At 54.3% G+C, this 27,486-nt stretch overlaps 9 protein-coding genes across 9 annotated transcripts; 3 read left to right on the top strand and 6 right to left on the bottom strand.

Annotated features, from left to right (window-relative positions):
* Positions 1–243: 243 nt before the first annotated feature.
* Positions 244–2,651, top strand: KVR01_009211 (uncharacterized protein). The gene is made up of 3 exons (XM_044782167.1): positions 244–856; positions 957–1,889; positions 1,958–2,651. Exons 1-3 carry the CDS (start codon positions 460–462, stop codon positions 2,560–2,562), a joined length of 1,935 nt encoding a protein of 644 aa, XP_044641713.1. The 5' UTR covers positions 244–459; the 3' UTR covers positions 2,563–2,651.
* A 14-nt stretch (positions 2,652–2,665) lies between these two features.
* On the bottom strand, positions 2,666–3,454 carry KVR01_009117 (uncharacterized protein; the record flags this gene model as incomplete). The annotated part of the gene is made up of 1 exon (XM_044785382.1): positions 2,666–3,454. One exon carries the CDS (start codon positions 3,452–3,454, stop codon positions 2,666–2,668), a length of 789 nt encoding a protein of 262 aa, XP_044641619.1.
* Positions 3,455–4,406: 952 nt separating this feature from the next.
* On the bottom strand, positions 4,407–5,960 carry KVR01_009525 (uncharacterized protein; the record flags this gene model as incomplete). Its single annotated transcript, XM_044786981.1, has 6 exons — positions 4,407–4,960; positions 5,131–5,248; positions 5,316–5,439; positions 5,496–5,664; positions 5,728–5,829; positions 5,906–5,960. The coding sequence occupies 6 exons, from the start codon at positions 5,958–5,960 to the stop codon at positions 4,407–4,409; spliced, it is 1,122 nt and encodes a 373-aa protein (XP_044642027.1).
* Positions 5,961–9,314: 3,354 nt separating this feature from the next.
* Positions 9,315–16,015, top strand: KVR01_009134 (uncharacterized protein). The gene is made up of 2 exons (XM_044794424.1): positions 9,315–9,613; positions 9,704–16,015. The coding sequence occupies exons 1-2, from the start codon at positions 9,590–9,592 to the stop codon at positions 10,190–10,192; spliced, it is 513 nt and encodes a 170-aa protein (XP_044641636.1). The 5' UTR covers positions 9,315–9,589; the 3' UTR covers positions 10,193–16,015.
* Positions 11,567–15,652, bottom strand: KVR01_009341 (uncharacterized protein; the record flags this gene model as incomplete). Its single annotated transcript, XM_044792548.1, has 1 exon — positions 11,567–15,652. The coding sequence occupies one exon, from the start codon at positions 15,650–15,652 to the stop codon at positions 11,567–11,569; it is 4,086 nt and encodes a 1,361-aa protein (XP_044641843.1).
* Positions 16,016–20,503: 4,488 nt separating the features above from the next.
* KVR01_009239 (uncharacterized protein) lies at positions 20,504–21,460 on the top strand (the record flags this gene model as incomplete). Its single annotated transcript, XM_044782127.1, has 3 exons — positions 20,504–20,583; positions 21,041–21,123; positions 21,195–21,460. The coding sequence occupies 3 exons, from the start codon at positions 20,504–20,506 to the stop codon at positions 21,458–21,460; spliced, it is 429 nt and encodes a 142-aa protein (XP_044641741.1).
* A 1,486-nt stretch (positions 21,461–22,946) lies between these two features.
* KVR01_009185 (uncharacterized protein) lies at positions 22,947–24,700 on the bottom strand (the record flags this gene model as incomplete). The annotated part of the gene is made up of 3 exons (XM_044785278.1): positions 22,947–23,009; positions 23,085–24,466; positions 24,520–24,700. The coding sequence occupies 3 exons, from the start codon at positions 24,698–24,700 to the stop codon at positions 22,947–22,949; spliced, it is 1,626 nt and encodes a 541-aa protein (XP_044641687.1).
* A 706-nt stretch (positions 24,701–25,406) lies between these two features.
* Positions 25,407–26,396, bottom strand: KVR01_009398 (uncharacterized protein). The gene is made up of 2 exons (XM_044785257.1): positions 26,212–26,396; positions 25,407–26,152 (listed from the first exon to the last, which is right to left on the bottom strand). The coding sequence occupies exons 1-2, from the start codon at positions 26,350–26,352 to the stop codon at positions 25,415–25,417; spliced, it is 879 nt and encodes a 292-aa protein (XP_044641900.1). The 5' UTR covers positions 26,353–26,396; the 3' UTR covers positions 25,407–25,414.
* A 360-nt stretch (positions 26,397–26,756) lies between these two features.
* On the bottom strand, positions 26,757–27,356 carry KVR01_009027 (uncharacterized protein; the record flags this gene model as incomplete). The annotated part of the gene is made up of 3 exons (XM_044781626.1): positions 26,757–26,829; positions 26,859–27,116; positions 27,190–27,356. 3 exons carry the CDS (start codon positions 27,354–27,356, stop codon positions 26,757–26,759), a joined length of 498 nt encoding a protein of 165 aa, XP_044641529.1.
* Between the last annotated feature and the right edge of the window lie 130 nt (positions 27,357–27,486).

The raw sequence follows: 27,486 nt of genomic DNA, 5'->3' as shown, positions 1-27,486 counted from the left end.
CGACTGCGGCTGACTGTCCCACTGCAAGCTGTCGGGTAAACTACGCACCGTGACATGGCACAAAGCTGACGGGAACCACGATGGCCCACTGGCGAGGACGCCGCGCTTATCCCAAATGGGATTTATACCACGAGAGGCCACTGGCTATCTCGTGGCTCAGGTGTGTCATTTGCTCCTTTGCGAATGCGCCTCATTCCACGCCCAAGCCGTGACCTATCCAAGGCTGCCTCGACCCAATATGGCGTTCTGGTTCATTAGAAAATGTGATGATGATTCCTTACTTAAAGACGCCTGCTGCGTCCCATCAGTCTCGAGCGCTGGTGAGCCAAACACCAAAAGATTGTACCCAGTCTTCTCGATATCAGCGCTCAGACACAGTGCTCAGATCCTGGGGACTTGAACAAATCTTTTGAGCAAAATCTCGTCTTCTTATACAAGTACTAGTAAATACCAGGCAACATGATCCTCGCATATCGTTGGGCGCGCAACAAGCACCAGCAACGCCAACAAGCGCGCGATGAGGAGCCACTGGGATCGCCCCCGACCAACACGGTAGAACTCCCTGTGCAAGCACACACGGAAGCAACAGAACAACTTGGAAAAACCAAAAAATCATCTCAGAGTCTCGAACCGCCGGCAAATGCCATCCAAAACGGCACCCCGGCGGCCGTGCCAAGTGCCAAGGCCGTGGCCAAGTCGGAGAAACCGGAGGCCACCCCGGAGGAGAAGGCGGAACAGCGCCGCAAGAGAGTGTACCGATGGAAGATAGTCATCGGCCTTTTCGCACCTTTCACCCTGCAGAGCCTGGACACAACTATCATTGCTTCTGCTCTGCCATTCATAGCGTCTGACTTCAGTGAGTACATTCTACCAGCGTGACTACCGCCGTGATTCTCGCGCTACGACTTTCCATCAACGATCTGCAAACTGACATAAACTCATCACTACCTCTATAGACCAGCTCTCCCAGCTCAACTGGATAATATCCGTATTCAACCTCACCTCAGCCGCCTTCCTGCCCTTTTGGGCCCAGATAGCCGACATCTTCGGCCGGCACGCAACGATCCAAACGACTATCATCCTCATGATTATAGGTTCAGCAATATGCACAGGGGCGCCAACAGATGCCTTCGGTGTCCTTCTCCTTGGGCGCGCGATCCAGGGCGTCGGCGCTGCAGGTGTCAACATCAGCGTGCGTGTTATCCTGGCCGACAAGGTCTCGCTAGCCGACTACGCCGTCAACTGGACGCTGTTTGCCCTCTTCTCCGGCCTTGGCTTCAGCATCGGCCCCGTGATAGGCGGGTACCTGACGCGCGCGAGCTGGAGATGGTGCTTCGCCATCAACCTCCCCGTCGGCGTCCTCGCAATCGTGCTGGTCGCCGTGGTCCTGCGCCGCGAGCTGCTTGGCCCGCAGCCCATCGCTGGGCTGGACGGTGAGAGCGGGCGGGACCATGCGGTGGTGGCCTGGCGGGCAAGACTCGGCGCCAGGCTGATGACTCTCGATCACGTCGGCCAGTTGCTCTTTCTCTTCGGCCTCGGCCTGCTCATCCTGGCGTTCACGTGGGCTGGCGGCACGTACGGTTGGGGGTCGGCGGCCGTCGTTGCGCCACTTGTCATTGGTGCCGTGCTCAGCGTTGCGTGGGTATTTTACGAGTACTCTATGGCTTCGCCGCATCTCATGTCCCGGGTGTTCCCCAAGCAGAGGGCCATGATGCCCTGGGAGCTGCTTGCCAAGCGGGATATCTGCCTATTGTTCTTCGTGAACTTCGACATCGGGGTGGCTATGTTTTCTGTGATGTACTTTATGGATCTGTACTTCTCACTTGTCGAGGGCCACAGTTCCAGTGAGGCTGGGCTCTCCTTGTTGTACTTTCTTCCTGGACTCGGATGTGAGCAGTCTCCCTCCCCACTCGGTCCTATATTCACGGCGCTCTCACTGACATCCCTCACCTGGCAGCTGGTGCATACTCCGCGATGTTTTGTGTGAATATCTGGCCCCGTCAAACTCTTCACCCACTGCTTCTGGGTACCATCTCATCCTCTGTGGGCATCACAGTCCTGGCTTGGGCTATATCTGCCGGGCAGACCAACACCATCTATGGCATGATGGCACTCACCGGTTATGGCGTTGGTGTCCGTCTCAGTCCAGCATCGATGCATGGGCTAGCCTACTTTCCAGCGAGTACAGCAGCCATCACCTCCTTGTTTTCTTTTGCTGTGCCGTTTGGCGGAATGATTGCCTTGACGACTATGAGCACCGTATTCAACAATAGGAACGAGGTGAACCCGAAAGACGGCGTGACATGGGCGTATGTTTCCGTCATTCCGTTTGTGTGGCTCTGCACAATTTTGACAACTTTTCTTGGCAACGTCTGGGTTAGGAAAGAAGGGGACCACGAAGTAGTCAATGGAGCTTACTTCTGGAGCCTTTTCACTCGTAAATCGCTACACAAGGAGAGGAGGTCTCGTGAAGGGGCTGGCTGGGCTGGTAGGGCTGTCTCTAACACCAATACTCAAGCGGTTGTAAGTGGTGACGAACACAGAGATACACAGACGGTGTAGATTATGGTCATGTTACCCGGATTCTTTAAAGACGCTTCATGGGTTTAGCGGCTGTAGATACAATTAATCTCAAGGTACCAGTTCAAGGAGCCGCTCGCCTCTTTTAAGTGACCTTTGGCTGCCTGATCATGTATCTAAAAGTATATGTCCCCCACCTGTCGTCTCCCACCGGTGCATTGATGTCCATTTTCTGCGCCCAGCTGTCCAAATCGATCTCCAGCGTGCTGTCCGGCTCGAACCCGCACTTCTGATATGTATGAACACCAGCCTCGCTGGAGTGGACCCAGCATAACACACCCTCGGAATCAGCGCGATCCGTGCCTTTCTTGATAAGAGCAGGGCCGACGCCGCGACCTTGGTATTTTGGATGCACGGTAATCGTTATCACGTACATACACCTCGTATCCTTGAATCGCCCCTGGAAGGCCGCTATGTGGGACGATGTGAACTCCTTGAGCTGTCCTAGAGCGTCAAGGTCCGAATCTGGCTTCAGAATGTCGTCTGCAGAAACAACTAATTTCGGCTTTTCGAGGTTGGTCCCTGCACCTCTCTGACCCTGCCCTGTCGCGATGGTTTGTTCTGACTTGGTTGGGTCTGTGTTCGGGACAACCTCGTCAAGGCTCATGCCCCAGCACACAAACCCTAAAATCTCCCCTGTTGCATCGTCGACTGCCTTGGTCAATTCTAGGCTTCCGGCTGGACGGCTGATCCAATACTCAAAAGCTCCACCCATTCCAGCTGCGTGGTTGTAGGGCCTTGTTGGGTGGGCAGCCTTCAGCATTGTGTGTCTGTCGTCCTCGAAAGCGAGGCCGCACATTTCTGCCATGGCGGGGAAGTCAGCTGGGACGACAGGCTTGAGTGAGAACGACGTTGCGCCGGTGGGAAGTGACATTTTGACGTTAAAGAAGAGGCAAAGAATGGTGGTTGAGTTGCAAATTTGTTGTGTTGGAAATGAGATTGTGTGGACTTTTACAATCAAGCAACGGGCATCTGACAATAGTCAACATTTGAATAGGCGGATATGCTTAGGTATCCAGGCTAGCCCTATTGCGTTCGCCGAAGAAAAGGTGCGCTTCTGCAGCCTTTTAGTGCGACGACCTATCTCCGAACCGGGCCAGTGGGATTTGATACGGGATCCGAGTTTGTTCTAGAATACCATCTGATGAAAACTAGAGACTCACCACAACGAGATGCACTTGATCTTACTGTTTCTTGCAACTCAGCGCTGTTCCTACACAACGAGCTATGCTCTATTATCCCTTACCTAGGTGCGCTTCCGCCGCATGGTAACTTCCTACAGGATAAGCTCTTATGAGACAACTTCCTGACCTGTCATGGGAGAATTCCCTATGGGTGAACACCGAGTCCATCGGTGCTATTGTACTTGACTTCATCACCAGAGGTCCAGAGCATGTCGTCCTGGATCGCAAAGAACGATCCCGCACGAGCTATGGGCATCTAGGACACCGTCCACTGGTGGTGACCGACCGAGTCTCAGGGTCGTCGAAGTCCAAGGATCAGATGGTGGTTTTTATTTTGGGCTGGCAATTGATGCGGCCATGCATGAAACAGCCTGTTTCCGACAATGCCGCCAACACTGGGTCGCGAGCCTGAGGCTGGCTTGGCTGGCAGCTGCTGGTGGAAGGTCCAAAAATGATCTCGCAGTGACATTTTAGGCGATCACGTTGCCTTCTAGGGCACTAACTGTTGTTCCGGCTTAATGGAAGAACTGGAACAATACAGATAAACGACCTAAACCTGGTATCAAAGGCGAAGCGTTTCGCCCAACCGCTCCCGAGTGCTTTCGATACCATTATCCACGCCCCTCTCCTCACAGTCTTGAACTAGTTATGAACTGTAGCATGAAGCCCAGGCAGGATCTGCAAGTCCTCAGGCTTGTGTTCGTACTTTCCATCCTCGGTTATCTTGGCCCCAGGCGTCTTCCTCTGCTGCTGGGTCTGGCGGATCTTGACCCACTCTTCAGTAGTGAGATGCTTCCCCAGCTCAGTGAAGACGTTTGAGGTCTTTCCCAGGCGTGCCAGCAGCGGGCTGTTCTGGAGCGGATCCAGAATAACATGATTGTTGGGCCGGGCAAAATATAGGACACCGAGGCGGTCGACGTGTGCCTGGTCCTGCGGCGGAGCGTGCACGCGATGAATGGATGACTTGATGAGCCCTCCCGTCAAAGCGGTCAGCGCATCGCATGTGTTGATGGTGATAGTCCCATCCACAGGCCGGACCCATTTCCATTGACCCTCGTTGTTGAGGATTTGCAGGCCACACACAGGCTGTCTGAAAAGCAGCGTGATGCTGCCAAGGTCGGTATGCCCAGGCGAATACAGTTCGCCGACCTTCTTGTTTTCCTCCTGCGAGCGGGCAGCGTAGTGCATGTATCGCACTATAGCACAGCAAGTCAGCAATCAAACAGTTTAAGGAGTAGCTTTGTACTGATGAAGCCAAGAATAGGCCTCTCTTCAAGTATGCAGCCCCGAAATCTTTGTTGTGTAGACTGAGAACGTGGTATGTTTGTTCCTGAAGGGGTAAGAACTGTGTCCAGAAGTTGCTTACGGTGGTCCTCTCCTTTGATATCGTACTGGTGCTCGTGAACCAGCTGATCCTCATCGGGGAGCTCTAGCAAGATCGCAAAGAGTTTCAGGAGCTTCATAACAACTTCCTCGTGGCATTTCTGTAGTGACAGCGTTAGAAGCACTTGGCCCTTCAATTAGATACAGGAGGACTGTTTCATCACCTACCCGTGAAAATGCCTCGATCTCTCTAATGTTCTCCTCAAGGACCGGTGGCTGTTTGCGCTCGTGAAATCCGTCAAATTTCGGAATATTGTAAACTTGAACATTGTCCTTGATTCCATTGCCAAGGCTTGTATCATGCGGTTAGCATTTCACAAGGCCACCTTGAGGGTCACGAAATCTTACATTCTGTGGCCAGCAGGCCGGTATCCGTTATATTCACCTCGGACAAGATCGTCGCTGTTGTGGTACCTCAGCTTCTCCTCCAGCGGGAGATTGTAGAATTCTCGGCCAAGGGCAAATTGCCTGTCGACTTCTTCTTGCGTGATATTGAAGTTCTTGACATAGAAAAAGCCTGGAAACCAGTTAGCATTTAGTGGCCGCGTAGCTGGAGGTGTAGGACTGGTTTCAAGCTCACCAACTTTAGTGACAGCATACTCCAGCTCCTTGACGAGCTCCTGTTTGCCGCCGGGCGTGTCGAACTTGCTCAGATCGATAGTAACCAACTCCGCCCAGTCCACTGTTATGGTTAGCATCGCTAGACAAGTGGTGACCTTCCATGACTACAAGTCATAATTCTGCAGGAGCTTACTCACGGTCTTCCTTGGTCACGGGGACCTGTTCATACCTCTCAATGATTCTTCCAGGCATCTTGTGTAATCGATGTAGTATATTCTCTGAATAACTACGAGTTGAGACTGAAGCTGAAGCGTGCAAAGTCTGGGCCTGTAGAAAGTGATGTTTCTCCAGGAGAAGCTAGTTATGGAGCGATGTGGGAAAAGTCAAAGAAAAGTCGAAGATGCCGCCACGACGAAGAAATATGACTTTCAACTGGCTCGGCCTACAATCAAATCACGTCATACGGCTTATCACTAATGCTCTTACAACCATGTTGCTCTCCAAAGGGTGGACCGGGTCCTTTTCAACTGCACATGGGCATCCACCTACTACTCTGCCCGCATCGACCACCAATGATAACGGGCACGAATGTGTGTCAATTGTCAGAAGCTAGTGTACAATTGGCAACCCGCACGCCGGTCCCTCCCAGACGCGTCGACCTCCACTGCCGGAACGAGTGAAGGAGTGCGGAGATGCGAACACGCAATCAGAGTTATGGAGCACACCATCTCACAGCCATTGGGTGAAATATCAATGTCATCCAACCGCAACAGTTTTGATGTTTACTCTCATGCTGATGAAAGGTTTAGAGTCGGAACACGCGGCTTTCACCTCGTGGGTATTATTGTGTTGCCTCTCTGGAAGGATGCGGGCCCAGTCAGACTCCGACACGGCCGAAGGCCCAAATCTTTGAACTCACCAGCACGCCATTCGGACCCCGCCAAGCACCACTTGAGCTCCGAATTGGTCTTGAATGTCGATGTGAAAAAATAGTGTGTCGCTCGTCAAGCTCAAGTATCTGTGTTGTAATAGAAGGAAAAGGATAATTGCCTGCTAATTCAAGGTGAATGCTTTATGTATTGGAAGCTTATTGCCTAGTTGCCTAGTCACGGGCTAGAAACGCAAGATCTGAGTTGCAAACTATATTAATATGTCAGTCTCACTCTCATTTCCGAGCATTGGTACGCCTTTAAGAGATGCGTTCATTATACCGATTGGTCTTGAGCGTTCACTACTAGGTGAAGGGGTTATATGCCTTCAGGGTGTATACGGACCAAGAACGGAACCATGTCAACATTTAAGTTATTATTTTTCATTATCTTCTTAGCTTTTAGACTAGCTATTAGCTTGTACCTTAAATATAAAGTTAATAATTACTCAATATATACCCTTAAATTTATTTATATATAGTAGAGTTACTAGCTTCCTTTATAGAGCTCCCTCTTTTACTATATTCCTTATATATTGTATAGAAGTAGATAAATCCTTAATAATAAAGTAGTATACCTAAAGGAGGAAGATTTAGTTCTTAAATACCTAGACTTTTACTTTCCTTATATAATGTTTATTTAATATATAGTAAATAAACTCTACTTAACTTTTTAAAAGGGTTTTAATTTTTTTATAAAATTTATATAAAAAGGCTTTCTTAAATAAGTTTATTATTATAATATTATTATTCTATTAACTATATACTTAAAATAAGGATTATAGTATATTTAGTTTATTTAATAAAAATAGATCTAAATAGTTATATAATAAGTATATTAATAAAAAGAGTTAGTTTATTAAATCTTATATTATAGGATTCTTCTTCTTATAAAGGCTATTTTAAAACTATTATAATTTTATTATATAACTATTTTATTAGTTTTAACTTTAATATTATAATAAATTAACTTTTAAGTTATTTATATTAATAATTCTAATATAATATTATTACGAGTAATACCTTTTAGTCTTATTTATATAGTATAAAGTTTAGCTATATATCTATATATTATATTCTTTTTCTATTATTATTAATATTATATTTCTTTAAATACTAGGTTTTAAGTGTTTACTACTATATAAAGGTGTTATGTATATTTTATATATATAGGGATTAAAAACGAAACCACTACTTGAGTCATTATTTCTAGGATGATCAACAGCCAGCTATAGCAGAAAAAACTCGTCAGAATTTGGTACGCTGAAGAGAATATTTACATTCTGCTGATTGCCACATATGCCTGGAAAATCAGCTCGACCGCTCAACAAGCGATCTTATTAACCCGCGAGCATACACTTTCTTATGCCAACTCGAATCCCTTCTGTTCCAGTCATCGTTGAAACCCTCACGCCGTCAGTCCACTTCATGATGCATAGCTTTGTGCCGCTGCGACGTCAGCACTCAGAAGCATATTACTCGATTACGAAGATGCGCGTCAACTTGTCATATCATGACTTCAAATTCACCTACAATCTCTATCATGTCCTCTCAGCTGCGTGATCGAAGCCTATCAGCAGCCGGTCAGAATGAGGGTCACCATACTCCTCGAAGCCGTCCCTCTGGCGGCCAGCATTGTCTTTGCCGACGGCATCCTTGGACGTGACAATGGGGAACGTGGGCCAGAGATCGAGGAGTCCCACTACTGCTTTGAACAGTGCCGGCCACGCAGTCTCATAGTCTTATCAGATGGTCGTCTCTTCGTCTGCTACGCGCGAGGAGGTGGACCTTCCCCCTTCACTTTGGGGTCAGCCGTCAAAAAGACAGCGGACGGCAGCCCAGGCTTCGTGGTGCTGGACCTAGGCATGGGCGATTCGTGGTGGCCGCTCGACGGGGACAGTCACGTCCAATAACGGCGAGGCATTCATCAGACCCCTCAGGGCGGCCGGTCCTTCACCCACACGTAGGAGGGCAACAACGAGATATCGCTTTCTCCAAGCCTAAAGACCATGAAAGTTACCACTCTGACCGGCAGAGAACACCCCTTCCGCCGTTCCCACACGCAACGTCCGGACGCGTGCGCGGGATCGTTTGCTCGCTGGGCCTGGCGGACCTGGAGGCTGGGTGGACGCGGCGCCATGTTCGGCATGGCAGACGGGCTGCCATAGAGGCTGGCCGGGGAGAGCAACTTCAGCAGCCCCAATGGGAATCCTTGACCAGGTCGAGGTGGTCAATGTTCAAGATATCTGACAAGACCTGGACTAGGCTGTGGCCGATGAAGGTGCCGCACCACGGCTTCATCCCGAGCTCCATCGACGGGTCGCTGTGCCTGCCCGGTGCTGCCTTTCAGTGCCGTTCACCAGGGCGAGTCCCCAACCACGTATCATGGCAGATACATCCTTCCGTCGCTGTGAGCATCTGTATGTTCCTGGTTAGGGAAAGCCTTGCGGGCCTTGGGTAGTCCTGGGTATGGTGAGGTTGGATATGCCAGCTCTATGGTGGTACAAGAGCACAAGGGTACAAGGGTACAAGGGTACAAGGGGACCCAGAACCCGAGCGAGCGTGAACCTCTTTGGAGCTGCCCCACTTTGAAGCTCGTCGGGCCGGGGTCAGTAGCTGGGAGCCCCACCTGATTTGGTCACAACTCTGGATCCATCGTCACTGCTGCCTTCCTGTCTCTCCTGCAGCCTGATTCACCTTGCAACACCGACAACAACACCAACGCCAACAAGCAAACTTTCCACTTCTTATTTAAACCTTTACCGTCCACCAACGAAAACAGCACACCATATCCATCCCACACTGCTCCCCATTCGCTCAGTTCTCTTGCCCACCAGCCACTTATCAACCAACCCTTTCCCAAGGGAGACTCCCAAGAAGCAACACATTCGAGTACTGATACACTCCGTACATTCACACCCGACACTCCAGCAACAGCACAACCTCCGTCAACATGTCGAACAAACGCGTCGCCAAGGTTCGTGCACACCCCCGACACCAACAACCACCCCCACAGCCCCCCCAGCCCAGGTGAGATAAACTGACCACGCCTTCCCACTCCCACCAGGAGCTCGGCGAATGCACCCAGAACCCCCCGGCGGGCATGACAGTCACCCTCCCGTCCGAGTCCAACATCCACCGCTGGCACGTCACCCTGCAGGGCCCGCCCAACACGGTCTACAGCGCGGGCCAGTTCGGCCTCGTCGTCCAGCTGCCGCAGGAGTACCCCTTCAAGGCGCCCCTCGTCACCTTCGCGACCCGCATCTACCACCCGAACGTCACCAACGACGACGCCGGCAACATCTGCATCCCCCAGCTCAAGCCCGAGAACTGGAAGCCCGCCTCCAAGCTCGCCGCCGTCCTCGAGGCCGTCCGGAACCTCCTCGTCGAGCCCAACCCGGACGACCCCCTCGAGCCCCGCATCGCAGACGAGTACAGGTCCCAGCGCGCCCAGTTCGACAAGACCGCGCGCGAGTACGTCGGCCGCTATGCTAAGGGCACGCCCAGGTTCGACGCCGCCCCGGCCGCCGCCGCGCCCCCCTCCGCTGGGCCATAGGTACGGTCCATTCCTGTCGGGAGGCCCCCCCCTCGGCCGCAGGCGAGGTCCAGTCTTCTCGGGATTCCCCCTCCTCGGCCGGAGGCAAGGCGCGATGATGGCAGGCCCGAGGAAGAAGAGAGCGGCGGGGAAGCGGGCGCTTGAGGAATAACCACACTGCATCCCCCTACCCCCTCAGGCTCACTCGGCGGGTCCCTCCAGGTGTTGACACGGTCTCGACTAGAGGCCACAGCGGTGTTTTTGTGCGAACTGCCGCCGGAGGTCGAGCAGGAAGCGTTCTTACATCCCTTAACATACCAAGCGCCGCGGGCACGGGCACGGGCACAACAGCCTAGCGATAGGCTGGTGCTTCATGGCAGCGGCGCTCATTTGCATTTCGGGGGGTCATGGGTAGTGGACGGCGTTCCGGTTGTGGGTTTGGCATGGCCGTGGAGTCCTCTGACATCTCTATTACCATACCATAGGCCCGTCTTTGTAATGAATTAATGACGAACTACAGTTCTTTACCTCAATCTGCTACCAGGGAATGGAGTAAAATGGTCGGAGCACAGTGTTCCGACTGCACACACTTCAACAAGACGTGGAATCACCATGGCTGACATCATAGAAGGCACATTGGTTCCTGTTGGAATGCGCAGCAGACGCATATGTCTTCTGATTCCTCTCTTCTCTGCCAAGACGCGGGTAACCGCTCCGTGCTCTCTTCAGAATTCTTCTTTTCCCGCCCAGTCTTCAGAACCCTGGGGTCTGTCTTTGCGCCCCATATGCCGGTCAATGCAAACCAAAGGAAAACATCTTCGAGATATCTATCTGTACAACATCGGAAAACAAGCACAGGTATTGCTGCTGAGAAAACAAACAGAAGAGAAGCAAATATAATAATGTCGTTAGAAAGGAAAAGACCAGTTGTGTTTGTCCAGTTCAGCCCGAAACAAAGAGAAGAAAAAGGAGGTAAATCAAGAAAGTGATGGAACATTGAGAGCAATTAACGCCGATGCTTTACCGTCCAGCCCAATGCGTTGCCAGAAAATTTTTGTTCGCCGCCTGCTGATGCGTGCTTGGCCGTCCACAAAGTTGGCACGGCAAAAGAATCTCTGTTCCCCTCATTCCCTTCTGCAAAATGTTGCCTCCAACGCTATCGTTCATGTTCACCACCAGGTGAAGTTCGTCGTTCCCTACCCGTGCCGACGCGTCCTCCCTTCCCGTAAGGTAGTATCCAGGAGGGTAGATCTCAACCCGGAGATCAGTCGACACCATTAAAATTAATACAATGAATCGAAGAGGACGCCCTTGCGCCCACTAACTCATGACACCACCACCGTCGGGTGGGTCCCGGAGCGAGGGCATCGAAGGACGTCGCCAGAATCCGGGCTCCTAGACCTCGAGACTGCGCTCCTTGTGCCTGCGTCCGAAGAGGGTGTGTTTCCTCCGCACACTGCTGCTGTCGCCCGATGTGACGCTCAGCATGTCTGCGTTGCGAGTCCTGGACACCGCTATCGTTGCGGCGGTCGCGATTCCGGGGGCCGCCTCCGCAGCAGCCACGGCCTCCTTGCGCTGGATCTGTAATTTCTCCTTTCGTTCCGTCCGCTGCTGGTCGATGGCATCGCTGGTGAGGTGGTTCAAACCCGACCGCTTCTTGAAGCAGATGTCCATGAAGTGGTTTGCGTCAATCATCTTGCGCGGGAGACTCTGGACCACGGCAAAGACCTCCATAGGGTCACTGATCGACTTGATCTCATTCTCTCCAGCCTTGAAAATGGCGAGCGCAACCCGGAACAGGGTCTTGGATCCCTCGTAGAAAAATACATCCCACACGCGCAGTGTCGTCTCGATTGGAAGGGTACCTATGTAGCACGACATGAACCATGCCGTCAACGCGAGAGTGACAGGTGGGAGGTTGTCGCCGCTGACTGATGCATTGCTCTTGTGATATCGAGCGCGCCTAGACTTCTTCTTGGTGGTTCCAGAGCCGTCGTCGGAGATCTTGGACCAAACATTGGGCAGCACAGTTTCCAGCTCATTCATAAGCACGCTCAAGTCGACTTTGGAGCCCTCTAGGTTCATTTCGTGCGTCCCTGGGAGGTATACCCTCGTGATGATGTTGAGCAACCAGAAAGCTTGTTCCTCCGAATCCACAAACAGTAGGAGCATACCACCGAGGAAGTTCAAGGACTGGCAGTATCCGATGCTAGGATTGAAGATGGCGAAGGCTGATAGGACGCGGCGAAGGCTCTCGATGATCGCAGGCTCAGAGCCTGGGGCCTTGGGTGTGGGATTCGCAGACTGCGTGGAGTTGTTGCGGCTGTGTACTGGAGTGCTACCTGGCGATGGTGACTGCGACGCCTGGCCCGGTGCAAGACCCGTCGACGGTGCCGAACGCCTAAAACGCACATTGTCCGGGAATGTCCGATACAGATCCCGCTCGATGTCGTCCCGACATACTTCCTTCAACTCCCCGTTCTGCGCCTGCTTGACCAAGTTGTCGTAAACGCCTCGGTTGTTTGCCAGAATCTTGGGGCCGCCAGCGTAGTAGAACCATGCTGCACCCCTCCATTCTGGCGGTATGCCCTTCCTGATAAACCTCTTCGCTTTGGCGGAGTGCTGAGGGAAACGATTGGGGTGATCGGTCATCAGTCCATTCTCATTGAGGAAAGCCTCCCACTTCCTCCGCCTCCTCGCGAGGTACTCGGAATATTGCCCGTTCCAGTCGTCGTACTGCTCGCGCGTGACATACTGGTTTGATTTCCGGAATCCGTAGCGATCATTAGCATCTGGGTCCAGGTCCTCTGGCTGCATGGCTCCCTGCACGGGCTGTGGTGGAGCAGGCATGACGTCGATCTTTGGCTCGGGAAAAGTCGGCGACATAGGGGAAAGAAGCTCCTTGTCAGCAAGTGTCGCCGTGCTGTCTGTAGTCGGAAGAGTCGAGTCCGCCTTCTCGAGCGCATCAATCGAAAGGTACTCGTCGTGGGGCCCAACCTCTTTGCCCGAATCATGTCTGCTATGCCGCACGCTATCCGCCTCGAAAGTTTCCGCGTCATCGTCTTGCTTCTCAAAGTCCACAATGCCGGTTTCCTTCTGCTCCGCGTTGATATAACTCAGCCTCATGTCTTTGGGCAAGGACGAGGCGAGACTCTTGCGGAAGAAGGCGTTGGTGTCCCGGAGACGAACAGCCCCATCGGCGTTCAGGGGGAAGCTTCGGCCTGGGATGGCGATGGAGCCAGGGCGGTTCATGGCCTCGATCAGGCGGCTCGCGGCCTCGCTGTTATGTGAGACTGCCGATCCCGGCCTGGATTCGTCCTGGTCGTCCATTCCTCCCGGGGTGAGCCGCACGACTGGTACATCGGTGCCGACGCTCGGCTTTCGCTGAAAGACGTCCATATCGCTGTCGTAGAAGCCCTGCTCGTACAATCCCATCACATCATCCACGCTGAGGCTTTCCCGGATTTCGATGCTTGGTGAATGGGGACCGAAGAAGGGAGAGTTCCTATTTCTGTTGCCCATGCTGAAGATGGAACTTGTTTTGGTCTGGACACTAGACCTCTCGGGTTCCGTGAACAGGGTATCCTGGGCTGTGGACGTCGTAAGCTGACTCCGCATGCTGGAACGCATCTCATCCTCGTCTAGGTACGGGTGCTGGGCCCAGGGGCCTGAGCCGTTTCGTGGTGGAGACCGCGGCCGGACCGCGTGGGGGAGGCCCATGTAATTACCTGTGGCGGAATTCTGAGACACGTTGCGAGGTGCAGCACCAAAGCGATCATAGGAAGGTTTATTGTAAAGACTTGGCGCGGCGGATGCAAAGGTGCTGGCAGACATGTTGGAAGCGACCGAGGGTTGTCGGACAGGCCTTGGCCCTGCACTGTAGGGTATGTAGTTGGATGCCATGGGCCTTGACTCGAGACGGGCGGAGTCCGAGTTTGAGGTATTGGCTGTTCCAGGTCGGAGGTACAGGGGTGTTGGGAAGTCGGGACGGTTCGGGCTCCCCAGACTAGGCTTTCTCGGCCGTGAGAAGTTGTAAGTGTCAGTTGCAACGCTGTAGGCAGTCTCTCCAGACTGCCTACTCTCCGGCCTGTACATATTTGTAGGCGAGCCGGGCGTCACCGCGGCTGCGTGCTCATGTCGATTTGTCTCGGTCCGGTCCAAGTTCAAGTCCAAGGCTTGGTCCTCAGGGATCTGAGGATGTGAGTACAGGCACGCCTGAAAGGTGGCCGACTGGGGAGAGCGGATGGGAGAAGGAGGGATGCCCGAGTCGGAGGCTACAGGCGCGTCTGTAGTCGTTGCAAGACCTGCACTGGTGTGTTGCCCCAGGCTATTCTGACGCCGCACGGGCAGGGAATCCCATCGAGGACCCGGGTAGCCTGGAGAGATGGGGGTGATGGGGGTGTTTGGAAGCGACCGTTGGCGGCGGGTGGTGACGGCGTTGGCGGGTAGGTGTCCCGGCCGGTGGCTTGGGATGCACGGAGCCTCGAGGGTGTCTCGACTAGGGGAGGCGGCGTCCTGATCGAGGCGGCCGTAGATGGGATGACCTCGGAGGGGGGTGAAAGGCGCGTGGGTGTCGGGAGGGTATCGTGTTTGTAAGAGTGGAAGTTGAGCCCTCGCAGGAGAGAATGACGAGGAGGACAGGTCGGGCTGCGGTTGTGCTGGCGTCGTCGTGTATTTTGGGTCTTGGGAAATAAAATGAGGGTCCGTGTGAGGGAGGACCCGGCGCTGCCGTGGTGAAGCTGGGACCCAGTGCTGGTGTGGGTGCGGGAGCGGGTGCGGGAGTGGGTTGGGCGGCGACAAGGTGAATTGGTCTTGTCGCGGGGACAGTGCGGGCAGAGATTGTGGTTGGGAGTGACTCGGCCGATGTTCAAGGTGAGCCTGGGTCTGGTGTTGGTTGTGGTGGTGGTGGTGATGATGATGCAGAGGCGAGTACTGCGAGACCGAGGCGGGTAGTGAACCCTGCCGCTGCCGCTGCTGCAGCCGAGGCTGTTGTTGTTGTTGCTGATGTTGTTGGTGGTAGTGGTGGTGTTGTTGTTGGTGTTGTTGTTGGTGTTGTTGTTGTTGGGGTGGCAGCGGTGGCAGCGCCGAGTCGAGACGGAGGTCCCTCGGCGAGGGCCTCTGCACCTGGTCATGATGATCTGGGTTTGGCATTGGCATTGGCATTGGCACCGGCAGAGCTACGCGGCCCGGGTCTGATTGCGCATGGTGGTGATGGGCCAGGGCAGGAGACATGTGAATATTCTGGAAGGCTTCCAAGGCCCGCCCGACTGCCTCAGCCTGGTGGTGGGTTTCGGCGCCCCTGTCTCGAGGAGGAGGCGGGCTGAGGTGAAAATGTTCGGGCGGTACTGCGATTTCCGCAGCACTCTCGCGTGGTTGGGACCAGGTGCTCGTCTTCTCTCGGTTGAGACTGCCGAGATCCACCGCCATCTTGTTAATCAGAGACCCTGACCCCCCCGGTCCTGCACCTCCTGGGCTGGCCATTGTTGGCTGCCGCTGCCCGTCTTCTCCTCAGTCGTCCCGCGCGTGGTTGAGCCTCCAGAGTTGAGTTGGCGGCGCGGTCTGGGCATGGCGGACAGGGACGGGCGAGTGTCGAGGGCGGCGAGACGACCTCGAGTCGAGGTGATGCGAGGACGGAGACTAAGAACGTCTGCTGTGGTATCTCTTTTGGGTCGGGGCCGCCTTGCTTGTACCTGGCGGGGGAGGTGGTTTTAATTAGACCCGGCTCCTCCTTCGATATTGGGCCAAGGCAAGGCGTGGGAGGCAGGTAGGCAGGCCAGGCAGGTACATGTACGAGGTACCCACCTTGTGCAGGACGGGCGTGACGAACAAAAAAAAAGATGTCCCAATGATACGTCAACTTCAGCACGGTTGTTTGCTACCGAACATTCCTGCAGTCTGGTGGAAGAGCAGTTATACCACAGTACTGTCTGACTGGTTCTACACTACATCATGCATGCATATCCTCGGGGCCTGCAGCTGATGCACTGCACAGGACGGCGCCACTGCAGGGTCAACAGGATCAGGAGCAGGATCAGGGTGGGGATGTGCAGGCAACGCTGTGCTCTGATTGAATGTCAGTGCCAAATGCGACGGGGTTACATGTGCTGTAGTACGTTGGTTGGCTGGTGCTCCGTACAGGTGGTAAGGTAAGCCCCATGTCCGAGTCTTACTGACGGGCATCGATCAAATTGGAATTGGCAAATGGCAATTGCAGTTCTGATTTTGGGGCAGCCAAGCACCTTACCAGGCTTGCCAGGCTTGCTTTGCCAGACTTGCTTTGCAGAGGTCCCCCCATGCTCCCAAGCCAGCTTCCAAGGTTCTACCACAGTACAGTACAGTAAACTTGAGGAGCCACAGTCCAGCCCCCAACGCAGGAGGAGGAGGAGGAGAAGGAGGAGGAGCGGGAAGGAGGCCCAGTACTCCGTACATTTGACCTCTTTTTTTTTTCTTTCCTTCCAAGGCGGCCCCCCTCCCCCAACACCTCCTCCCAGGCAGGCCAGGCCAGCAGCTAGCAGACCATGGCTCGGCCGTTGGACGAGGGTCCCCCCTGGTTCCACACCCCAAGCTCTCTTCGTCCACCGCTAGCGAAAAAAAGCAAATTGGCGTTTCTGCTTCCGTCCCCTCATCGCCGCGTCCGTCGCCCGCGCTGGCCACGTCCCGCCGTACTGTCGTATAATTGCACACCTCGCTCAGACCTTGCGCCAGAAGCCAAAACGCCCTGACGCCCCCGGCCAAATTGTGCCCAGCGTCGAATTGGCTTCGGATCGTCGATCCTAAGCTGGTGACACACACCAATGCACGCACGCACGCTCTCTCGATCGCACAGAACAGGCCCGTTGTCCGTCCAGGCCGTTCCGTTCCGTGGCTCGTGGCTCGTGGCTTGTGGCTCGTGGCTTTGGCCACCAGGACAGCGGCTTATAGGATGTCCTCCCGGGCTGTGACTGACGGCAGATGGACGAGTGATGGCCTCGGTGTGGTCAAAGGGGCCCAGAGATTGCGATGTACGACCGGCGGGATCCTCCAGACGTGCGCTTCCTGACTTGCTGGCTTCCTGGCTTCCTGGCTTCACGCGCGTCGCGCCCAGCACACGGCAGGGGATCATGCCTGGATGTCTGGACAGCCCTGAGCGCTCACTTCAGCCGACGAGTTGACTGACATGACAGCACGCCTCAGGTTCTCAGCATGTGTTGCTACTGTGTATGACCTCACTCCCGCCGCGGTGTGCCCACTTCACCCTGGCCCGTCCCCACATCATCAGCGAACGTTTCAATTTGACAGTGAAAAGACTCTGTGAGCCCGAGTCTGAGTCTGATCCCCGAGTCCCGCCGGCCCGCGGGTTCCCTGTCTGCCTGTTTGTAGGCAGGCACGGCACGCATAATCTCATGATGGACGCCCCGTGGCTCAACAAACCTGGTGAGCCACCGAGGACGACGCCAACTACGGCCTCGAGAGGGCGAGTCGAGCCGAGCAGCAGACGGGGCACACAGGGGAACACGAGAACAGGACGCCGGGGGGCCATCGTGGCCATTTCCCCCTTTCAGCACAACTTCCGGGCTGCCAGGCTGCCAGGTTGCCAGGCTGCCTGCCACAGCCATCATCACTTCTCCTATATCTCCTATCATATTTTGGCTGCCAATACGGGAGGCTAATCCACATGTCATCACCGGGTCGGCTGCTAATAAGTCTTTGCGACCCGGCCTTTTTGCAAACGGCCGGCACCCGCCTGCAAGGAACCCCCATGCGGCCTCCCACGCCACCAGGCCTGTTCAGGCCCGCCAGCATCTCTTGTGCCTGAACCATTCCTCATTCAGCCACGGCGCCCTCACCCTCAGCTGCGCCAGCAGTCGGGTCCCCCCCACAAGCTTTGATCTGGCTCTGACTGGCAGACTGGAGAAGGCTTCCAATGCTTCCATTCTGGTTCTGCTTCGTCTCGGCAATCTCAGCACCAGCGGGTGGTCTGTACCGAGAGCATGCAGTCAATCTATTTTTTCGAAGACGGGTCTGCGGGCTGCAGGTCAATTGTCTCTGACTTAGCACACAGCCATCTTATTTGATTCACCCCCGTCGTGCTCTGCTGGCTCTTCTGATCGGCCCAAATAGAGACCGATGACAAGCCTGAAGCATATGAGACAACGCTACCAACTCTTTTTTTTTTTTCGGACCTCGACCATACAGGTCATAAAAGTTGGCCGCCACCGTGGTTATCCCGAAGCTGATTTCTAGCCACCACCCTGCCGACGACCATTTGGAGGGCCTGTCGCCCAGTCTGCCAGGATCACCAGCTCGCCTCAATTCCGCCCAGGTGCCCTCATTCATACGATCTTCCGCTTTTGACGATGCTGTCTGTGCTGGTCGCAGGTTTAATTGCTTTTTTTTGCTCTTGTTTGTGCCCACCACTGGCGCGCGGGAATCAGTCCCCCCTACCATGGCTTGTGCAACCAGCGGGCACTTATTATTATAGTGGCACAGACACGGGAGGCTGCGGCGAGGGCGCCGCTTCGAAGTCGAAGCTACCCGGCGGACCGTGCCTATCGTGACTGCTTCTTCGCAGGCCGGCAAAAGCAAAAGGCATGGTTTCTTTTTTCTTCTTGATCGTCGCGCCTGTTCTGTACGGTACATCAGGGTTCGCGTCTCCCGCAGCGCTGCAGATGATCGGTCTGCTCTGGACCGCCTGATCTACAGGGCTCGGCCCGTTTCATTCTTGTTCCCGGATGCTACCTTTTATTTGCAATGGTCACTCGTCTTCAAGCACCTTCGTTTGTTCCAAGGTTCTTTGGAAAAGCGCGGACATCCCCGCCTTTGTCATGAGACCGCCGGTAGCGGTAGAAGGACCTGAGTCTCGGCGTTGAGTCTTGACGTCTCCTATTTACACGCATTCGAGAACAGCCGCTTGCAGGTGCAGGCCAGCTGGGCTTTTCCGTCAGGATTAAGGGTGGGATGCGTGGGATGTTGGGGGCCAGAAAGGCACTGCCCGGTGGGTCAACCCTGGGGACGAGCCGCTTACTGCCTCCTGGCCCCTGCCTCCTGCCTCCTGCCTCCTGCCAGTGGCGAGGGGGCGATGGGAGCTGGGGAGGATTTGAAGCACGTCCAAGGGGGCCAGACACAATTGATGACGGGCAAGGGATGGTGAGGGAGGGGGCGTTTGCTCTGGCCGGGCTTCATCGAAGCAAACACGTGCCTCCTCGAATCCATCCACCGCAGACGACGGACGTCCTTGGGGCCTCAAGAGTCTGTGGAGAAGCTTGGGGAGGGGGCTGATGAGGAGAGGGGGATGGGGATGGGATGGCAGCATGGCAGCATGGCGGCATGGCAGATGGCTGGCATCGCCTGGTGATGTGCGGAGGTCCGAGCTGCACGCCTTATCGCTCATCGCTTATCGAGCTGCTAGGCGCACCGGCCACCTTACGGCACCGGCGATCGCTGCTTCCTCGTGCCAGCCACCCCGCTTGCCCGCCCAACCAAGGAGAACCGGGGACTGCTGCTGTTTCCCCTTGCAGGCAGATGTTGCAGCCGGCTTCCCCAGAGGTCGCGGGTTCGAGCAGCTGCGGGGTATTGACCTCGGCCGGGGAAGTACAGAGTACTTGAGTTCCGCACTTTCGTCATGGCCGCCCGCCTAATACGCTCCTCAGGTCGCATCATGCCAGATGCTGCAGCCCCGAGTACCACAGTACTATGCTGAGGGGGGGATGGGGGATGGGGGGTGGGAGAGAGGGAGAGGGAGAGGGGAAGTGTGGGCAGGACTCTTGAGCAAACAAGCAAGTGCTTGCTGCACCAAGCTGAGCCTCTCTGTCTGGCTGTCTGGGCGGCTTGAAGCTCCCCCGCTCCCTTCCCACCCAGGTTCCCAGCCAGCCATCTCTCCAGTCTGCCCTGTCTGCCAGTCCAGTCCACCACCAGCCCCAGGCTAGCCGTCCTGGCCAAGCTCTGGCTCGTCTCTCCTGCCCTCATGCCCGTCCGTCCGCCCACCCCCTCCCTCCCCTTCAGCCTGCCTGTTTGCTGTTAGAGCTCTCTGCTGCCCTGCCCGCGCCTGGCCGGCGCACATGGGCTCCCACACCAGCCCAGGTACCTACCTCCTCACTCACCCTCTCTCCTCACTCTGGTCCTGGCCTCCCGCGCGGGCAGCACAGTAGTAGCTCCAAGCTCTCCACACCAACAGACCGCGACCACCCCCCCGAGCTGCCCCCTTCCTCTCAGCCGTCCGCCCGTCCCCTTTCCTTTCCTCTTTTTCTCCTTGCCACTGCTGTCCCATCTTTCTAACACCAGATCCGACACCTTGTTGTCCTTCCGAAGACCCCGTTTTATCCAATTGGATCTTTGCATACCCATCCTTGCACAATGTCGTCCCGCAAGAGAAAGGCTGGCGAGGAGGAAGAGCTCGTCAGCCTCCCGTCCGGCGACGAGGAATCCGAAGAAGAGTAAGTCCCTGTGTTCGTCATCAGAGCTCTTGTGCGCCTCTGCGCGCCTTGCGCCTCCGTCCCAGCCGGCGCACAGCGGGTGCCGATGCAGTGGGGCCGCTGACGAGATATGCGCCGCCCAAGCGCATAGCTCAAGGCGATGCGCCGTCCTCGCCCCCGCGCCCCCGTCAGCCTGGTCATGCGCGAGACCCTCGGGAGAACTTGCGCAATGCCCTGTACCGTGGCGCGTCCGCGGCTTCGAGTCGTTCCCTTGGCGCATCGACCCGCGAGACGGCGAGGACGGCCAGCGCCTTGTCGCCAGACCCTGACACTGGGCTCTTTGGTGTCGTGCGGAGGCTGCCTTCTTGGGCGCGTTGTATTAGCCAGGCGTGCATTTGTGCGACGTATCACCGTACACATCTTGCGGCCTCGCAACCCCATCTCGCCAGACCCTGGCACTGACCTGACTGTCCAATAGATATGTAAGCGACGAGGAGGACGAGGAGGATTATGAAGATGATGAGGAGCAGGAAGAGGACGACGAGGAGGCTCCCGCTGAAGGTAAAGTGCCCCCAACCCACCTTCTCGCAAGAGATGCCACCCCACACTGCTGACACGGCGTCTTCCCGTAGACAAAGCGCCTCCGGCGAAGAAAGCAAAGACCGCGCCCGCCGAGGAACAGGAGGAGGAGGAGGAGCCCGAGGAGGAGGGCGAGGACGAGCAAGAAGAGCCCGAAGACGAGGGCGACGAAGAGGCCGGTGGTGCCGAAGACGACGACGACGCCGCCGAGGTCGTCGGCAATGGCACCGAGAAGGCCAAGGCCGACGTTGCGGACGCTCCCGAGGCCGCTGGGGAGGATGAGGCCGAGGCCGTTGCAGGCGAGGGTGATGAGGAGTAAACCCAAAGTTTGGACAGCGGGCCTCTCGCTACCGACAATGCATTGGTCTCTCTCTCTCTCGCTCGGTTGCTTTTTGGTCTCAGGGGTTCGCTTGCGCGTAGAATCGGGTCGGGACAGATATTTCTGTTCGGAGCATTTTCTCTTCGCGCCATTCGTCTTGGATGGTCCTGTCTTGTAGCTTCCCCGGCCTTAAATACACAGTGCCTTTGTTAATTAGTTTTTCAAATTACCTGATCCAGTCTAGCCTCGTTATTGTTATTACTTCATTGGAAGACCAGTCCTGCCTTGAACACCATCAACTGGTCAAGGTCGATGAGCAGACTATGAATCTTAAAACATGTAGCGCCGTGCAGATAGATGGTTGAGAGCGGAGACCCGTACTAATCGCCCTGCAGTGCCACGTCAACTGGCTTGCCCCTCCTTTTTGTAGTCAACGAAAGCTGTATGGCGCGCGTCTGGGAGGCCATTGAGCCTCGACGGCTCAAAAGCTTAGCTATTAGCTGTTCCAGAAACAACGTGACCAGGTCTCGCCCGGGAATTGATTCTCTGCTCGCACCATCTCTTTGCCAGCGGCCGACTCACACCAACCAATACACATTCAGTCAACTGCATATCGTCACGCACGGTGGGCTTGTAGCCCTACTTAAAGTTCAACAAGTCTACAAACAAGGCTTGCATAAGTTTGGGACAAAAGGAATACCAGGTTTCCTCGCCTGTGGCGGCCCAGGCCCATGCAAGCAAGTTACCTACTTATTAGACGCTCGCCATCTCCAGAGGTTTCCGGTTAGCTTCCTTTCCTCCACGGCCGTCTACTCCTCAGAGCATCGATTCTACCCTCAGCAAGGTATGGCGGTACACTTAAGCGCCACCCATTCCCACGGCCAGTACATTCGGCAGGTAAGTGATGTAATAACATTTGAAACTAATATTATCAATTGAAGTCTAAATAGTGGGCTTGTATTTATATCCTCTACTTTATTTCATGTGAGTCTCTAATCTCTTTTTGAAATATTGGCGGATAAGAATGCCTATTCTGGGACCGTAATAGAGTTTCAGCGCTCTCTATCTTCCTTTGACAGCGCATCCTTTTTATCCAACTTAGCAACCATAAGCGCCGAACTTGAGTGTGCTTCTAAATTGCACCGTAGGAGGTTGCCGTGTTGTGTCGCTAAACTCCCGAGGTTTTTGCACGGTGGGAAAGCTGTGCTGCTGATGGTCGTTCGACATAACTTATTGTTGAAGCAGCGAGTAGTATCACGCCCGCTTCAATCGCATGCCGAATCGAAGTGGTAATATCAGGCCTGACTGGACAACAGAGTACGCGAACCGTTCCCTCAAGCAAACTACATCTCTCTCGATGATACATACACAAAGCCCTCAAGTGATGTCCACTTAATTATCCCAGCAACGCCTGAATACTCTCACCTGTTGACTAGTCGACCCTGGGAAGAGGTACACATGCCTCATAGAATATATATTAAGTCTCTCATTGGGCTATCTGAACCTTCATTTGCATCCCATCTACTGGTTTCGCATTCACCTGTCGTGTCTAGAGGCAAGGAATTAGCATCGACATCACAGCAACTTGGATCCGTATAGCACCAGACATGTGGTATTAACTTACATTATAGACCTCTGACCTGACAGGTAGGCTGCCGTTCCTCTCGACTGCCGGTTGACCCTTCCCATCCAATCTTATCTCGCCGAGCCCAACCTTAACGAAGTCATACCGACGGGCAATGAGAGCAATGATGATGCGCATCTCAATCATGGCAAAATCTTGTCCAACGCAACCACGCGGTCCCCGCTCAAATGGTCTCCAGGCACCAGCGGGGATGCCGAAATCACCGGTGTTGTCCAACCAACGCTCCGGCCTAAACCAGCCTGCCGACTCTCCATAAACTTCTGGGTCACGTTGTATCAGGCCCTCACAGTTGTAAATGATCATGCCGTCCAGACAGTAGCCACTGCCGTCTGGTGCGCGGACTGTGAACCCCGTTCCTGGCTTCACAGCACGCGCTGTAGCTGCGGGTGGGTTTAGCCGTAGCGTCTCCTTGATCACTGCGGATATATAGGCCATCTTGCGCAGGCAATCCGGACCATCAGGTGAAAGAAGCTTGGCACGTATTGCCTCTGGGTCTCTTTCCTTCCCGAGAACGCTGTCGAGCTCGTCACGGACAGCGTGGAGAGCGCGAGGTGTACGTCCGAGCCAGTAGAACACCCAGGATATGGTGATGCTTACAGTGTCGTGACCTGCCAGCAGAAAAGTTTTGATCTGGTCACACGTTTCATTCAAAAGTGATGTGGGAAGATGGCTGTTGTTGTTGCTGTCCTGTAAGCTAAGAGATAGGATACTGCGGGATTGGTTCTCTCCTTGAGCTTTCTGTTCGGCATGCTTGGAGCGGATAATGTCTTTGACAAGCATATTGATTCGCTTGCTTAGACGACGGCGCTTCATTTCTGTCCTGGGAATCATCCACCAGGGGAAATCGGCTTTATCGTCCCAATATGTTCTGTACAGGTCAATGTACAGGCGCACCAGCTCACCCTGTTGTGATAGATCTAGCGGCTGAGCTTCGAGGTCCACGTCCATGACCACAGAGCCAATGATGTCGAAAGCAAGGTTCGTGGCAAGCGCAACAAGGGAGAATTCCTTTCCGGTTCCGCTTAAGCTATCGAGATGCTGGATGAATTTGGGAGTCTTTTCGAGAATACGTGGCAAAAGCGTCATGAGATGTTGCGGGGCGAAAGCCGGGTTGTATTTTTTACGGAGTACCCTCCATTCATCTCCATCTACATGAAGGATGGAGGTAGGCCCTGTGAGAGGCAGCATATAATTGAGGTTCGTCTTCGGAATACTAGTCGGAAACTGGGGCGAGGCTTTTGATATTTGTTCGGCGACTTCATGGAAGCTGATGAGCACCATAGGCCGATTGACAGGCCGGAGATCAACGAGCATGAGCGCCGGCCGGCCAAGCTTTTCATGCATCTCCGAGAACATGGAGTCTAGTTGCGGATCAGACATCGAATGGGGGAACAGAAGGGTGCTCGTCAGATACCTGGATGACGGTCCGTTGCGCCGCGTTTGATCAACTCATCGAGAGTCTTCAGGTGACCAAACAGCAGACTGGATGGCAGTTGTGGGATTTTGGCGTGTTGCTTGAAGCGTTTGTGTCGCAGCTGGATGAACAGGTAGGTGAACAGCAGCGCGATGGCCGCGAGTGTGATGGGTCTGAGCATCTTGTCCGGTAAGAGGGCCGGGTGGGTGTGGCAACATGTCCAGCCCAAAGTTCTAAGATGGTGGCGAGCGAGACGAGCAGGTATTCACGATTTCGATTTCGGCAAGTTACAGTGAAGGTTGGCTGCGCGATTGGACAAAAGTACCCAGGTTGTGGCACTCGACTAGGCAGGTACAATGTGGGCACATGTAGATGACTGATGCCTTCTCCCATCCACTTGAGGTAGGCAGTATGGACTTAGCCTGGCAGAAAACCCCCTGTTTTAACTCAATACGTACCTTTCGCGACGCGGCATTGCAACTCTCCTGCTTCCTCCCTACTTTTCCATAGGTAGCCATAGCTTTAAATTAACAATTCTTCACTGATAATTTGAAACTCTTTTGCCACAAGTCGTGAGGACCGTCTCACTTCACAATACGGATCCTATCCGGTCAAAAAAGGGTATCTAGGTACTTAGCATGATGATACTGTATGAAAATGCATATAGGTACAAATAATTCGGAGACATGTCGCCCGATCATTGGGATAGAATTCTAAACTCCGTCCTCACATGTGCAGCAACAGAAGCGATGCTAGTCGGCGGAGAAGCAGTTGGAATGTCAAGCTGTGACACTGCCTCGCAATTCAACACCCATCAGTCCGTCGATTGGACCTCATTTGTAGGAGAAATGCAAATATTTGTTCCACAGTTCCACAGTCATCTCTTCCCATAGATCTAGCCCACATATACAGCCCACCACTGGCACCAAGAGCTGTCGTAGATGGAGACATGCTTCAAATGTGGACATGCCGATATGAAAAGCCGCATGGCATCCACCGCGGCCCTTAGTACTTCTGGGGTCGATGTTGCAATGCGCTGGATCGCCTCGTGATCCTCGTCGACCTCGTCGTTCTCGTGCTCCTCATGCTCCTCAGCTTGAGCGAGCCTTTTGGTCAGAATCTCTTCAAGCCGCGTCGCTGCCTCGTCGCATGCGGCCCGGACGGCGTCGTCGTCTGTCCAATCCATGGTAGGGATCCCGACCGCCACGACCTCAGAAAGGTCTCCACGATCATGGTTTAGGATGGGGTCCAACGGCTCACTACCAAGGTCAACTTGGATATGAACATCCTTGTCTGGCGTCGCGCTCTTTGTTATAAAGTCCAACATCATGAAGTTGACATGTCGCAATGAGCTCTGCGCCCTGGACAAGCCAAGGGGGCCGCTGGTGAACGCATCCAAGGCCTTCTTAACATATCCAACCCATTCATTCGAAGACTCCGTTTCAATCAAGAAGACCGAAACCGTCCTGTAATATCGTGAAAGGGTTTCGGCTCGAGTCTGTCTGTTGACTCGTGTGATGGGCGGCTGATCAAGAAGACCTCGTTCATTTATCATAGCTTCGTGAGAGGCCAAAATATGGGCGTATATCATGTTTCTTATCTCTCCTGGCAGTTTGAGGAAAGGAAAAGCGCCCTGGGCACGTCTTGTTGGCTTTGTTGGGCTGAGGAGAGGGTATGTACATCGTGGCTTACCTTGGCTTGTTTCTGTATTTCTGCCTCTCCCGGCTGACCGTCCACCGAACGACTCTGGACTTCCCGGTCCTTAGGGCCCTCGAGTGTATCTGTAGTACCCATCATGGGCGGACTGTGGTTCTTCACAAGCTGTGTAGTCATTGGCGCAGCGCGCACATGAGGTCAACTACCCGTGGCTCATGCGGATTTGGTTCGCGTTTTGCAGGACGTGTGCGTGCGTTATTACGCGAGGCGTGATGTGAAATCGGAAGCGGAACCAGGGTTTAACCCCGAGCTTCTTGCGCTCATATTCTATTGGCTTAGTTAGTAAACAAAATAACTGCTTCGTCTAATTCAAAACTAAGCACCGATATTTTTAATTGAGTTGCTTGTGGGCAATCGATTTCATCTTCGGGGCAATAGTTCATGAGAGAATTAAACAGACGGCCATATACAAAGCGACTATGCCTTGGCGCGTTCCCAGCAGGATATCTTTTAGGTTACTGGACGCTCCAGACTCCCCTTGCGCGCCTTGTGTAGCCTCCCCCTGTCCATCTTGACCAGCCTCACCGGTAGAGCTTGCGGTCACGGGAGCCGTAGCTGTCGCCGGAGCCGCAGTGGTCGGAGCAGGTGTCGGAGCTGTGAGTGGATTGGAATTGAGCGGACACCACCCGTAGCCGTAGCAGTCAGACGTCGTGCCGGAGGCCTCGTAGACATATCTGTTGAAACCGTCTGGGTAAGCATAGATAAAATCTCGCTCGTAGTCCCATGCCGCTTCAGTGGTGATGAGAGGGGATGTTGAGATCGTGAGGGTCACCGTTTGGTCGGAAAGAGGTGTGACGGTGTTGGCGCGACAAAAGAATGTGCTGAACCAGTCTTCGCCGGTGGGTACCACCTTGTCGAACTTTGTTGCAAACTCATAGGCCCTGTAAATTGATCAGCCACTGGGGCTTTGACTAGGGAAACGAGGCTCAAGTGCTGGGAGAATGAGTCACTTACGAAGGACAACAATATGTCCCTATTTCTTTGATCCCGTCGCCCACCTCATTCGTTATCTCCAGTGCTGATGTCATGCCCACGGGACAGTCGTTGAACCTTTCCAGGTCATAACTTCCCTCTCGAGGCGCGTAGCAACTTGCGTCCTCCAAATCTGGTGGACCCAGCATTGTCACGGTGCACATGGGGGGAGTCGGCGCATGCATTGTGTCCGCTCTGAAAGCAGATGTGTCGCTAGGTAACCACTCTTCGCCGCATGGCATAGTTGTGAGCCATAGGTTTGAGGGCGTGAGACACGTG

The sequence above is a fragment of the Diaporthe batatas genome, assembly GCF_019321695.1.
Source record: "Diaporthe batatas strain CRI 302-4 chromosome Unknown Contig00011, whole genome shotgun sequence".
Classification (NCBI taxonomy): Eukaryota; Fungi; Ascomycota; class Sordariomycetes; order Diaporthales; family Diaporthaceae; genus Diaporthe; species Diaporthe batatas.
Note: the sequence above shows the minus strand (reverse complement) of the source record. Positions and strands in the feature narration are given on the sequence as shown.

Coding starts and splice junctions, on each gene's coding strand:
- KVR01_009398 (XM_044785257.1), bottom strand. CDS start 26,352: ATGACTACACAGCTTGTGAAGAACCACAGTCCGCCCATGATGGGTACT. Junction 26,153..26,211: donor AAATACAGAAACAAGCCAAG/GTAAGCCACGAT, acceptor AGACGTGCCCAG/GGCGCTTTTCCTTTCCTCAA.
- KVR01_009211 (XM_044782167.1), top strand. CDS start 460: ATGATCCTCGCATATCGTTGGGCGCGCAACAAGCACCAGCAACGCCAA. Junction 857..956: donor ATTCATAGCGTCTGACTTCA/GTGAGTACATTC, acceptor CTACCTCTATAG/ACCAGCTCTCCCAGCTCAAC. Junction 1,890..1,957: donor CTTTCTTCCTGGACTCGGAT/GTGAGCAGTCTC, acceptor CTCACCTGGCAG/CTGGTGCATACTCCGCGATG.
- KVR01_009134 (XM_044794424.1), top strand. CDS start 9,590: ATGTCGAACAAACGCGTCGCCAAG. Junction 9,614..9,703: donor CGAACAAACGCGTCGCCAAG/GTTCGTGCACAC, acceptor CACTCCCACCAG/GAGCTCGGCGAATGCACCCA.